Source organism: Echinops telfairi, unplaced genomic scaffold (assembly GCF_000313985.2).
Source record: "Echinops telfairi isolate 266 unplaced genomic scaffold, ASM31398v2 ScPeMD7_655;HRSCAF=1070, whole genome shotgun sequence".
In the NCBI taxonomy this organism is placed as follows: Eukaryota; Metazoa; Chordata; class Mammalia; order Afrosoricida; family Tenrecidae; genus Echinops; species Echinops telfairi.
Window position 1 is genome coordinate 14,217,122 of NW_022104553.1, and position 12,350 is coordinate 14,229,471.

At 59.6% G+C, this 12,350-nt stretch overlaps 1 protein-coding gene across 1 annotated transcript in view; it reads right to left on the bottom strand.

Annotated features, from left to right (window-relative positions):
* TEAD3 (TEA domain transcription factor 3) overlaps positions 1 to 12,350 on the bottom strand; it is a 24,282-nt gene that overhangs the window by 9,498 nt on the left and 2,434 nt on the right. Inside the window, exons 2-3 of the mRNA XM_013008472.2 lie at positions 5,109 to 5,360; positions 3,184 to 3,248 (exon numbers count right to left, since the gene is read on the bottom strand). Coding sequence (XP_012863926.1) covers positions 3,184 to 3,248; positions 5,109 to 5,115 — 72 coding nt within the window. The 5' untranslated portion in view covers positions 5,116 to 5,360. The remainder of the gene's footprint in view (positions 1 to 3,183; positions 3,249 to 5,108; positions 5,361 to 12,350) is intronic.

Below are 12,350 nucleotides of genomic sequence, written 5' to 3' on the forward strand. Positions count from 1 at the left end.
GGATAGTGTAGGATATGACATAATAATAATTTATAAATCACATCAAGGGTTCATGAGGGAGGGGGGAATGGGGGGGGAATGAGGAGCTGATAGCAAGGACTCAAGTAGAAAGCAAATGTTTTGGGAATGATGAGGGCAACAAATGTACAAATGTGCTTGACACAATGGATGGATGGATTGTGATAAGAGCTGTACAAGCCCCCAATAAAATGATTAAAACAAAATGCAGAGAGTCATGCTGAGCCTAAGGGTTAAGATGTGGATTCTCTGGTCACTGAGCACATCCAGGGGAGCAAAGCCCCCAAATTGCACTGCCGACTTACAGAGCTCATGGTTGGATGAAACCAAGCATGAGCCCCCCTGCCACACTGAAACGAAACTTAAGGCTCAGGAGGGAATTAAGCTTAACATAAAAGTTAACACACGGTAAAAAAGTTAGCTGTAATCTTGACACAAAGCTGTGTGGTAAGCCTTTTTTCCTGGGTGTGTTGGAATTATGCAACTTTAGGCTAGCCGGCCAATCACAAAGCATGCCCCAGGGACTCCACAAGGACCCTGGGCTGGTCACAAGGCCAGCAGTTTGAAACCACCAGCTGCTCCTCGTAAGACGAAGCTTTCTGAGTCACGGTCGTCTCAGAAACCCACAGGGGCGGCTCTATCCTGTCCCACAGGGTCACTGTGAGTGGGACTCAACGGGACAGCAGTGAGAGTTCTCTGAGGGACGTTTCAATGCTCATAATGCGGCTTAAAAACAAGATGGTCGTCATTGAATTGATTCTTACTTACGGCAACCCTGTGGGTGACACGGAACTGCTCCGTGGACTCTCCTTACAGGTACCCGTGACAGTCCCACCAGCAGGCCACCTAGAGCGCTGCTTTCTGGTCAAGCCGTCAGTAGCTGGCGGCAGGCGGCTGGTGCCATATGGGTCCTTTGTTGATCATAACGAGAGCAATCATAATGAACACCAGCAGCCAATCCTTCCCGGGTGCTTCCTCCGTTCTAAGTGTCTTCACACACCAGCGAATTTAACAGTGGGGAAGCACCGCCCCTCTAGGTGGGAGAGCCGGTTACGAGAGCCCAGGGGTTTGCCCACCGAGCCCCAGTCTCTCACCCATCAGGCAGGCACTACTTCTCCTGGGGCCCCCCACTCCCAGGAGCCGGGCCCTGGTCTGTCCAGTTCCCTCTGGAGCCCTGGTGCCTAGAACAGTGGTTGCTCAAGAAGTCGCTGCCGGAACAAAACAAATGCTGTGTAACTGGAGCTGGGAGGTGGTTAATGAGCGGTTGGGCAGAGGAGGGGATGGGTTCCCTTTCCCACCCTGGGTGGGGCCTCAGAACCTTCCTGTGGGGAGGGGAGAGGCCCCACCTGTCATTCGCACACACGGGGGTCTAGGTAGTGTCGGTGCACAGTTCAAATCCCTCCCAGAGCTGGAAGTTGAGGGGGTAGTTGGTTCCGGGCTCTGACCTCCGGCCCTGCCTCTCTCAGCTCCAGGGCTTTCGGAGGCACCTCCTGGACTGATGCCTAACCCAAACCCACCACCACGGGGGTCGGTTCTGACTCAGAGGGGTTCTGAGCCAGCTGCATCTTTCTCCTGCAGAACAGCTGGCAGGGGGCGGGAGGTATCGTGAACCTTTAGCAGTGCAATGCCTAAACCTACAGGACTACCATGGCAGTCCAACTGGAACTCAGTCCAGCACATTCCTCCTTTGGGGTCCGGCTGCCACGTGCTGGCTTTCTGGACAGGAGGCCCCTTGTGAATGACCACCGTTTTGCTCCATTCCCCTGCCTGTCTCAGTCCGCCACGACCATGCTTGGAGTCTCCCGTCCAGCCTCCCTTCTCTCTCCAGGTCTTCAATTCATCCGCCGTGCTGCCCCGGGCCATCTGCACATTGCTGTCCCTGATCTACCCTCGGTGACCCCCACTGACCTCCAGCGGAAACCTGCCTCCAGTCACATTTCAAGTCTCCTCACCCCTTCCCCACCCTCCACCCCACCCCACCCCACCCCACCCTACCTCACCGCTGACAGAATGACTCTTTCCTGCTCAGGGGGCTGGAACCCTGATTCACCACCTACCAGCTGAGTGACCTTGAGCAAGTTACTGACTTCCCTGTGCCTCAGGCTCATCTGAGAGCGGGACACAGTGATGACACCTGTCTTGAAGGCTGCGGGAGGGACCCGGCACACCAATGGACAGTCCACTCTGCGCGGGCTCAGCCCGGTGACTGTTGGAGCAGTTATCTCTGCCTGAAAAGACTTCTTTCCTTCCCCTGCCTGGCTACTTGCACCCCCCAGCCCACCCTCCTGCCCCCGTAATAGTTTCATTGACGTAGAATCCAGAGATCGTACTCTGCAGTAGTTTGGTCATATGAAAAAGGGCTGGACAGTCGTCACCACACTCAGGTCCCCGACATTTTCTTTCTTCTCCCATTCACTGCTGAGAGCTCCCCATTTCCCTCCAACCTCCCCTCCCAGACCCCCAAGAGGCCATCGATCAATGAAATCAGTCACTGTCTATAGATTTACCGACCCTGGGTCCCACATAGTGGGAAAGGGAGAGAAGCACCCCAAACCCCAACAACAGTACAGAATCAAGCAGAGGAAAACTTCCATGGACCATACGAGTCCCCGGCTGAAGGCGCAGCTTGAGGAGCCAACCCGGGGGAGGGTGTGTGTGTGTATTTTCACACATACATGGCCCCCCTCCAAATGCACCTCAAAACTGAGTGGTGATGGTGACATCATACAGCGAATGCCACTAATGCACACACCAAAATGGTTGCAATGGCAAATAATTTGTTCTTTCTGTTTTACCCCCACCCCCCACCCCACCCCCCACCCCCGGCCTCTCACAGGCTCCCTCCTCTAGGAAGCATTCCCGGCCTCCCCCCAGGTCTGGGTTAGTTGTATGTCCACCAGTCCCAAACACATGGTGACCATGGGCTACCCGCCCTGCCTGGCCCGTCTACCCAGCCCTCGGTCTCCCTGATGGGTCAGTGGACTCCTCTGGGCAGCGGCCAGCCAGCTGCCTCTGAAGCCCACGGGTTCTCCTCACAGTCTCTGAGTCTAAGACTTGGGTGGTGGTGGGGTGGCCAGAGGGGAAGCCCCTCTCTCTAAGATGGGGTGGAGGGCATCTCTCTCAAGAGTGAGGGCAGAGGGGCCACAACACGCGCCGTCTCTTTACCTGCTTTCTGGTCCGAGTCTTTCCTGTCCTCAACTTAATATAGCGTGCGATCAGCTCGTTCCGACCTGGGTGGGGGTGAGGGAGAGCAGTGAGGAGTGGGCAAAAGGTGGGGTTGGCAGCTGGAGAGGCCCCATCCCAGGGAAACTGCAGACTAGTGCTCCCTCTTCACTCCGCCGGCCAACTGCCCCTAGAGGGCAGGAACAGGGCAGCAAAGGCTGTCTGCCACAGCCTGCGGAAGCTATTCATAGGGGAGGGGGCTGTACGAGGCAGCAGGGGCGGCTTCAGGGGCAGACGAGGAAAGGGGCAGGGTGGAACTGTGTGCAGTGGCCCAGACAGGTTTCCCTGCAGACAGACAGGCAGGGCCAGGTGTGGTCGCAGGACAGCAGGACAGCTGGCTGGGGGGGGCGCCCGGGGGGGCCTCTCCAGGCACACCACACCTTCTTACCCAACCTCCCACCTCCAAGTCTGTGTGCACGCACATGCTCACACGCAAGTATGTGAGCAAGCCCTGACCTCCGGCCCGTTCCAGCTCCATCCCTGCCTTGGGGAGACACCCTGGACAAGTCCCCCTTCCTCTCTCCGCTCAATGGGGCAACAAGGGCCGGTCAGTCTCCAACATGCCTCCTGCTCTTAGAGCCCATGGCGTTTCCCATCCCACTGAGCATGCCACCTGGTACCAGTGTCTCTCCCACTCTGTGGGAGGGAACCCGGGTGCCGGTCAGCCTGGGGGCGGGGCGGGGGGCGTAGTGCACACAGAAGCTGGCAGTGTCCAGGGCTCAGCACCACGAGGAAGGTGCTGGGGGCACACAGCTAAGTGGATGTTGGCATCTTCAGGGTATATTCCTCTGACTCCCCAAATTCAGGCTCTCTGTCCCCCAACCCCATGGCCTCCCCAGAATGGTCGCATTCTTTAAATTCCTATCCCATGACAAAACCAGCCCCACTGCTCCTCCCTTCCCTACTCCCCTCCTACACTCTGTCTAAAAATACCCCTGGGGGCTGCCCCAGCCATTTGGGAGGGAGCAGTGGGGCAGGCAGCCCCTACCCTGTGGAAGGTGCCAGACACATCTGTCTACCCCTGCGTGGGGTGCTGGTGGTGCTAAGGGTGGCTACAGTAAAGGGAGCAAGGGCAGGGACTTGGGCTGTTGAAATGCTTGGCCCAGCTGCCCCTCCAGACCCCGTGGTCTTCCCTTCCAGAGGGGAAGGCCCAGGGCCTGCCTTATTCAGCCAGGGTCTGCTGGGAGCGCTGGCAAGGGGCCAGGCCCAAAGGGCTGAGTTATCCCAAAAATGCAACTCCAGGAGAGCCCTGGGTAGGTTGGGGGTGTGTGTGTTTGTGAACAAGAAGGGACGCTCCCTTCTGGAGGCAGGAGGTGGCCCATGAGAGCGAGCAATTGGTGGGGAGGGTTTGTCTCCAGCCCCTCACACTGGCATCCCACCACCCCTGCAGTCCCCACAGTTCCTCAGCACACACTGGAGGGGACTGGGAACTGTAGCCCTCGCCGGGGCTGTCCCATCTCCTGCACTCCCAGAGGAGGGACCCTCTCCCGGCCGGGCAGCAGCAGGCTGGACTGACCCAGTTTCCTTAGCCCACTGAGTCACCCCGAAACCTCTGGGCCAGTGCGGGGCGGGGCTGTGGGTGTAGGTGTGGGCGGTGCTCTGGCAGGGGCAAGCCTGGCTTGTTTATGAGGAGGCAGCGGGTGGGGCGGACAAGCAGAGGATCCGGACACACAGGCTGACACGCCCAGACTCGCCTGTGGCGGGCTGGCAGCCTCAGGCCTCCTCTCAGGACTTCACCAAACAGGTTAGGTGAGGGGCAGAGAGCAGGAGGGGGCGGGGCCAGGAGGACAGCAGCTTAGAGGGTCAGGCTGCCGCCCCCCCCATCCCAAGCCTGTCCACTGTCCGCCCCCCTGCCCCCACACACGCACCGTACATCTTTCCCTCGTCTGACAGGATGATCTTGCGCCGGCCGCAGGGTGGGTAGATGGCCAGGGCCTCCTGGAAGCTCTGCTCGATGTCCGGGCTCCACACACCTTCCGCATCGTTGTCCAGCCCCTTGTCCAGGCCCTCGGGCCCATCCTCCCGGGCCTCCCCGGGGCTGCTGCTGGCGGTCCAGCTGTTGGACGCTATTGTGCTGGTTGTTCTGGGCTCTGGGCCTGAGCCCACTGGGTAGCCTAAGCCTGGGGGCAGACAAAGGGATTGGGGTCAGCATCACCCTCAGACCCAAACCTGACCCTAGTAGCTCACTCTGCACCTCGACCCCCCTCTCTACTCCCATCCCCACCCTGGGTGCCGGTGCTCCTGGCTGGAGTGGAGGTCATGTGTATTCAGAGCTGTGTGACCTTAGGTGAGCTAGTTCGCCTCTCTGAGCCTTGGTCTTGTAAAAGGAGGAAAGGGTCGCCAGGAGGTTGTACGGATTAAAATGTCTTGGCCAAGTTGTCACCCTTTAACACCTGGTGCACGGCACTGGGGCAAGGCCCTTGTGGGCCCATCGGCATTCCCCCTAACATGGGCACCCCACTTCTGCTGGGAGAAAGCACTTCACCTTCAGTCCCCACAACACCTCCTGCAGGGAGAGATGCCACATTACTCGGAGGGGTTAAACTGAGGCTGCAGAGGGCTGCAAGCTGCCAAAGGAGCAAAGCCAGGCTTCTAGCGGTTCGATCCCCTGCTGAGAACTAGCTTTTCTAACCCCTCCCCACCCCTCCCAGGTAGGGAATCCCAAATCCAAGTTGAACAAGGTGATTCCTATAGGTCCCCAGGTGGTTCTTGTGTCTCCTGGGGGAAGCTTGTTAAAATGCCGATCCCAGGTCAGCAAATGGGGTGGGGGACGGACCGGCCTGGTACCACAGTGGGTTAAGCTGCAGAGCTGCTGAGTATTGGTGGTTCAAACCCACCAGCTGCCCCTTGGGAGACAAAGGAGGCCCTCTGCTTCTGTAAAATAATGAATCTGTCTTTTGGGGCTCCATGGTAGTGGGTCGGGGTGGAAAAGGGAAATTCTCAGCAGGGGGGGGTGGAATTGGAATGAACCGGTTCCAGGCCCTGGAGCGGCAAGGGGTTGGAGTGGGGGTGACACTGCGGAGGCTCCCTGGGGCGGACCCCTCTCCTCTCAACTCTCTCCACCGGCATGTCTGAGTGGCCTGCTCAAGGACCAGAGAGGGATCCTGCTCAGGCCGGGCTTGGACTCACCCTCTGGAAACTGGTAATTAATGAGATCCCAGCTGAAAAATTAGACAAGGGGCAGAAATTGCCCCAGGAGCTGGTTGCTGGGAGCTGGAAGGGAGCCGTGGAGAAGCTGCCAGGCCAGCAGCCTGGCTCAACCCCACCCGCTCCCTCCACTCCACTTCCTGTTCCTGCACCTCCCCGGCCCCACAGCAGCCCATAAACCACCCACACGCCTGCCCCTGCCCTGTCCCACACTGAGGATGGGCCAGGGCTCTGTAAACTGCAGAGCTCCTTCCACTCACAGGCTGGCTTATTCACTTAGAGCACACCCAGACAGTCCCCCAACATCCGCAGCCCCCAAGGCCCACTCCAAGCCCCTGTCAGCCCAGGTTCTCAAGTCTGCGATGGCCAGACCTTGGGACTCTGTCCTGGGATCTTAGAAATCAGAGGCAGGGGCTGGCTGATGCAGGGAACCAGGTAGAAGTTAGAAATGGTAACTCTCCTCTCAGGTGTGAATCCCAGGCCCTGCTGAGTGCATGGGGGCTGGAGTATCCTAACTGTTGGGGGAGGTTTGAGTTGGGGGTGGGCATCCCTAAGAGGCACTGGGGGCCTGCACAGTGACTAGTCACAGCGCCTTCCCTGTGCCAGGAACTGGTCCGAGATTTTACACACACCTAATCCTCACCATCACGCTGTGGGGCCGACAGGGCTATTATTCCCACTTGACAGATGAAGAAACCAAGGAACAGAGAGGTTAAGTGAACTGGCCCAAGGACACACAGCAGCAGAGTGCTAGAGCTCAGATCTGAACTGGAGCCATCTAACTTCATTCACTCTCTTAACTGAACAGGGTAATGGTTTGGGGCCGAGAGAAACTCTATCCCCAGAGCAGTGGTTCTCAACCTTCCTAATGGCTCGACCCTTGAATACCGTTCCTCATGTGGTGACCCCCCAACCATAAAATTATTTTCGTTGCTACCTCATCACTGTCACTTTGCCACAGTTATGAATTAGGCAACCCCTGTGAAAGGGTCTTCGACCCCCCAAAGGGGTCATGACCCACAGGTTGAGAGAACAGCTGCCCTAGAGGGACTAGGTAGCTCTAGCTGCCACATTGGCAGCCGTCCAGCATGAGGCCCAGGCTAGGGACCCTTGCGTGGGGGAGGAGCTTTTAGGACTCTACACCCGGCTGCCTATAGCTCTTACTATAAAGGACCCTAGACCACCAAGTGGGCAGCTGGGAGAGGGAGGGAGCTGTGAAGCCCCCACCCCCAGCCTTTCTCACCAGGGAAGCCTGTGGCTAGATTCCCATCCATCCCAGTACTCTCCAGAGTCCCTGGGGCAGAGTTCCTGGAGTCAAAACTCCAGGGGATTGGATGGGGTGTGCTCACTGAGGAAGGGGGACCCCTGGCCTCCGTGTGGAGGTGACTGAGGGGCAGAGCCTTCCCCAGATGACAGTCGCAAGGGTCTGTCAGAGGGGGGGCTAGAAGAGATGCCACAACATGCTAAGACCCTCTTAGTGGAGTCCCCAGGCCAACGCCAAACCCCGAGCTGAGTCCACGCATGGTGATCCTGTGGGACAGAGCAGAACTGTCCCATAGGCGGTCCACGGCTCACTCCTGCCATGGGCAGACGGCCATGCTGTGCTGGAGGGGAGCAGCTGCCGGGGGATCAAACAGCGGAGATGGGGTGCTTTTACCACTGCACTACCAGGGCTTCTGTCTCCAGCGCCAACCCCCCTCAAAAAAAAGCCACTGCCCAGTCCCTGCCAAATCCTCCTGAGGCCTCAGGGGGCCGGGCCACATGGGGGGCCCTGGCAGCCCGGGACTTTTAAACGCAACTTTCCTGCTTCCCCCAAGTCTCTGGCCGCCTCCCCTCATCCAGACCGTGGCCCCCCCTTCCCAGGGTGATGTCAGCCCCGCCCCGCCCCCCGAGGGAGTACTGTGGCCAAATATGGCGAACACAGCAGTGCTTGGGAGCTGGGACAAACTGGGGGGGGCGGGGCGGGCGGCCCCTGGCTGGGACCGCTGGCAGCTGGTGAGGGGGAGGGGAGCTGAGGGGGCAGCTACAGGATGAGTCAAGGAGAGAACCCGGACCACCTTCTGATGACAGTGCCTCCCTCCCAGGGACATGCCTGTGGGCAGGGGCCCCAACACCGAAGCACGCAAGTGACCCTGCACAAAGCCGTGCACAAGAGTACTTGTGGGCAGGCATGCTGCGTGGGTGCCCAGGGCGACCCCCCTAAGGTGTGGCACCTGCTTGGGTCACCATAGTGGGCAGCAATGCCAGGCTGGGCTGAGCTCTCAGTCCCTTGTAGCCCCAGGAGGGGCTGGCGTGCGGGGTGCATTCCGAGAGTTACTGCTGGGACAGGGTGGAGGCTGAGGGGGCCCCCAGACACCCAGACATCAATGGGGCCAGGCTCAGACAAAATGTGACTCAGGCCTGGGGGGGTGGGACAAAGAGTCAAGAGGGGCCTGGCTGAGGCTCAGCCCAGGGCAGGGTCTCCGCTCCCTGTTGGAGAGGGGCTGGGAGGTGGCAGTCCCCAGGCTGCTTGCTGACACTTGCCCAGATGTCCGCAGGCTCTGCTTTGCTGGGTTGAGGTAGGGAGAGGGAGAAACACAGGTGAGGGGCAGAGGAGAGGAGGGGGGGCGGGAAGGGACCATGAATTGGGGAGAAGCTGGGATGGGAGTTAAGAGAGAGAGATGAATGGACAGACCCAGAGAGACAGAACAGGCAGTGTGGTGTTGTGTGTGTGTGTGTATGTGTGTGTGTGTTTGCACGCATGTGCGTGAGCACAGGGAGGTCAACTCAACTGAGTGTCAGGTCAGTGTGGTGGGGGTGGGGTGAAAAGAGAGCCCGAGAGGGGGTGGGGTGAAAAGAGAGCCCGAGAGTGGTCAACAACAGAGACCCGAGGGATGAGGACACACACAGGGCAGGAGTGACCAAGTGGAGGAGGGAGGGGCAGGCCAGGAAGGGGCCAGGAGAGAGGAACCAAATCCAGAGACACGGAGATGAAGGGAAGGGACAGGACACCCAGAGGTGAGAGCAGACCCACAGGGAGGAGGGACAAGGAGGCCACTGCTGGGGGCTGGGGTTAGTCACCACAGGGCGGTGTCCAGGACCTCCCCGTTCTCCCAGAACCATTATCAGATGTCCTACCCTCCTGGCCGCTCCCTCGGCCTGACCCCACACACCTGCTCCCTTCCTCTGGGAGCCCTCAGTCCTCAGGGTCAGAAGGCACCCCTGGGTGGTGACAGGGGTAGGGGCTAGGACTCTGGGTGAGCAGGCTTTGGGGCCCTGGGGAGATAAGGGGCACCTGGCTGTCCACTCCCCACCCTGGGGCCAGAGCTGCCGGAAGAACTGGCTGGACAGCTCCAGAGGGAGAAGCCAGTGCTGGGGCTGCTACAGGGGCCCTGGACCCCCACTCCCAGGGGCCCTGAAGGCTCCAGACATTCCCACCCCACCTCCCTTCCAAGAAGGGAAGGGCAAGGCTGAGGCAGGGTGCCCCCAGATCCAATGCTGTGGTAGGGGGTGCAGATCAGCCCAGCAAGGGGGCCAGAGGTGCCCCACCTCACCCAGCCCTTCCCTTTGCCCTGGCCAGCCCCACTGGGACGACCCACTGGGCTAGTGGCCTTGCAGGGGCTAGTGGCCTGCAGCTGCCTACTTCTGCAGGGACCCTGAACCCAAGTGCTCTGAGGGGTGGGGGCGGGGGCATGGGTGAAACCAGCAGTTGTACCCCAAAGCCCCTGCACCCAAACCTGGCCTGGGCTGGGCTGACTGGGCAGGGCTGGGGGTGGGCAGTTCTGAGGGCTGGAGGAGCCTCCCTCACAGGGCCCAGCTGTTCTCCAGCTGCCAGAAGCTTCCACCCGCTAAGAGACCAAGCTCTGGTTGGGACCAGACTGGGGCAGGGCAGGGGGTGGGGGTAGTGTCTGCCTCCCCCACCTCCAGCTCAAGGACTCCTGAGGGACCCTGCCAAGTGGCCACACCCCACCAGGCTGGGGAGGGAGCAACCTCTTCCCTGGAGTAGGGGCTAGATTTTACAGGAGGAAGCAATTTGCAGAGCCCACTAGGAGGGAGGTGGGAACCTCCTCCCCTCTCCCCGCCTACTAATGTGCTTCCAATTTGGGAATCAAGCCTCTAGGGCACCCACCCCCACCACTACTTGGGGAAGGGGCTTCTGGGTGGGGTGGGGAGGGGCAGAGCTACGGGGGGGGGCCCCCCCGGCGCCCGCGTGACTCTCTTGTCCTCTAAAGCTCAACCTCACTGCCACTCCACCCCAGAGCAGTGCTGGGGGGGGTGAGGTGGGGTGGGGGTGTAGACCCTGCATGTAGACTCAAGGCCCTCAAGCTGCGGTGGACTCTGTCCTGTCTCCTCAATTTGTCCCCTTCCCAGCGGGGGGCCAGGGATCCATGAGGGATAAGCTTGGGGGGAGGGAGGGGCAGGGACTCAGTCAACAAGACACTCTTGATGGTGTCCTGCTCTAAGTAACCCCCCAGTGGGCCACCCCTCGACCTCTGGGTCACCCTGCGCACTGCTCCAGTCAACGGGTCAGGCAAGGCCTGTGACAGCACAAGGTCTCCCCCTGCTCCATCCCTCTCACTGTTCCCTGCACCTCACCCTACTTGGGGTTTGCACGGTACCTCTCCACGGTCCTTCATGTGGACACCACACGCTACAGGGTCACAGGCCCCCTCAATGTGTCACGCTGTAACCTACACCCTCTCTGGCACAGCCACCAAGGATGTCACCCACACTGTCTGACAGCCCCAAACAATCTCAGATAGTGGCCACCCACAGAGGCGCAGTCTCAGGCACACCCCAGCTTCTCTCACACGCAGCGCTGCACATGGGGTTTCTTTCTGGCGTGGTTTCACCCACACGCCTTCATCACACTTGGCTTATCACAACAGTCCTGTCCAGTGTCTCCAGTGTCCCCCACACAGCCACGACACCACTGTTTCTTTCTACAAAGCATTGTAGGTCACCCAGAAAGGCTGCCTCGTCTGCTTGACACGCACCTAGGGCCTGACCTACAGCCCCACCTGGCATCATGCAGCCAGTGCCCCGTAAACAGCTCCTCACCCTCAAACAGCATTGTAACTACACACAGGTCCACACACTGCTTCTGTCCGACACGCACGGTGAGACCCCCACTCACACGGCCGGCCTGCCCGCCCACACTGTCCGTGTTCCTCACATATGGGTGAGTGAGGTGTAGCACGGCTGCACACTGAGAACGACCCCAAACCCCACGGTTCCTCTGGCTGGGCATGGTCAACCACAAGACGGTCACACATTGCCTTGTACACACTCGCCAGTCGGTCACAGACGATGTCATCATGCAGCTTCGCTGGCTCGTAGACAGAGCTGGTCGGAGTCACACACACCAACTCTTTAGCTGGCTGCTTCCTCGCATGCTCGAAGCCCCATACTGCACCCTCCCCTTACACACACACACACAGAGCTGCACGCTCATTTCCCCCTATCACTTCCTGTCCTCTCAGGCCTGGCAGGGCGCACAGGAAACAATCAGCACTCTAGGAAACCCCGAGGGCTCAGGCTTTGGGGATCTGTCAAACATAAAACCCGAAGCACCCCAAACCCATTGCCCTGGAGTGGATCCCGACTCACAGTGACCCTACAGGGCGGGGTGGAGCCAACTGCTGCATAGGATTTACAAGGCTCTGAACCTTCGGAAAGCAGACTGCCACATCCGTCATTCCTGCTTGGAGGGGCTGACCGGTTGGTTCGAACAGCTGACCTTTTGCTTAGCAGCTGAGCACTTTAACTTGGGCACCACCAGGCTCCTCTGGAGAGCTGAAGGGGGACTGAGTTCTCTGGCCCTGTGGAATCTCCGAGAGATCCTTCAACCTCCTCTCCTGAGGGCAGCAGGCTCTCCTGCAGAGACACCCCTCAGCCTGGCACCACACTAGGAGGGGAGAGCAGGGCCATGCCATGGGGACAGGGCTGAGTGTGACCTGCTGACCTCCCTGCTGTATGACTAG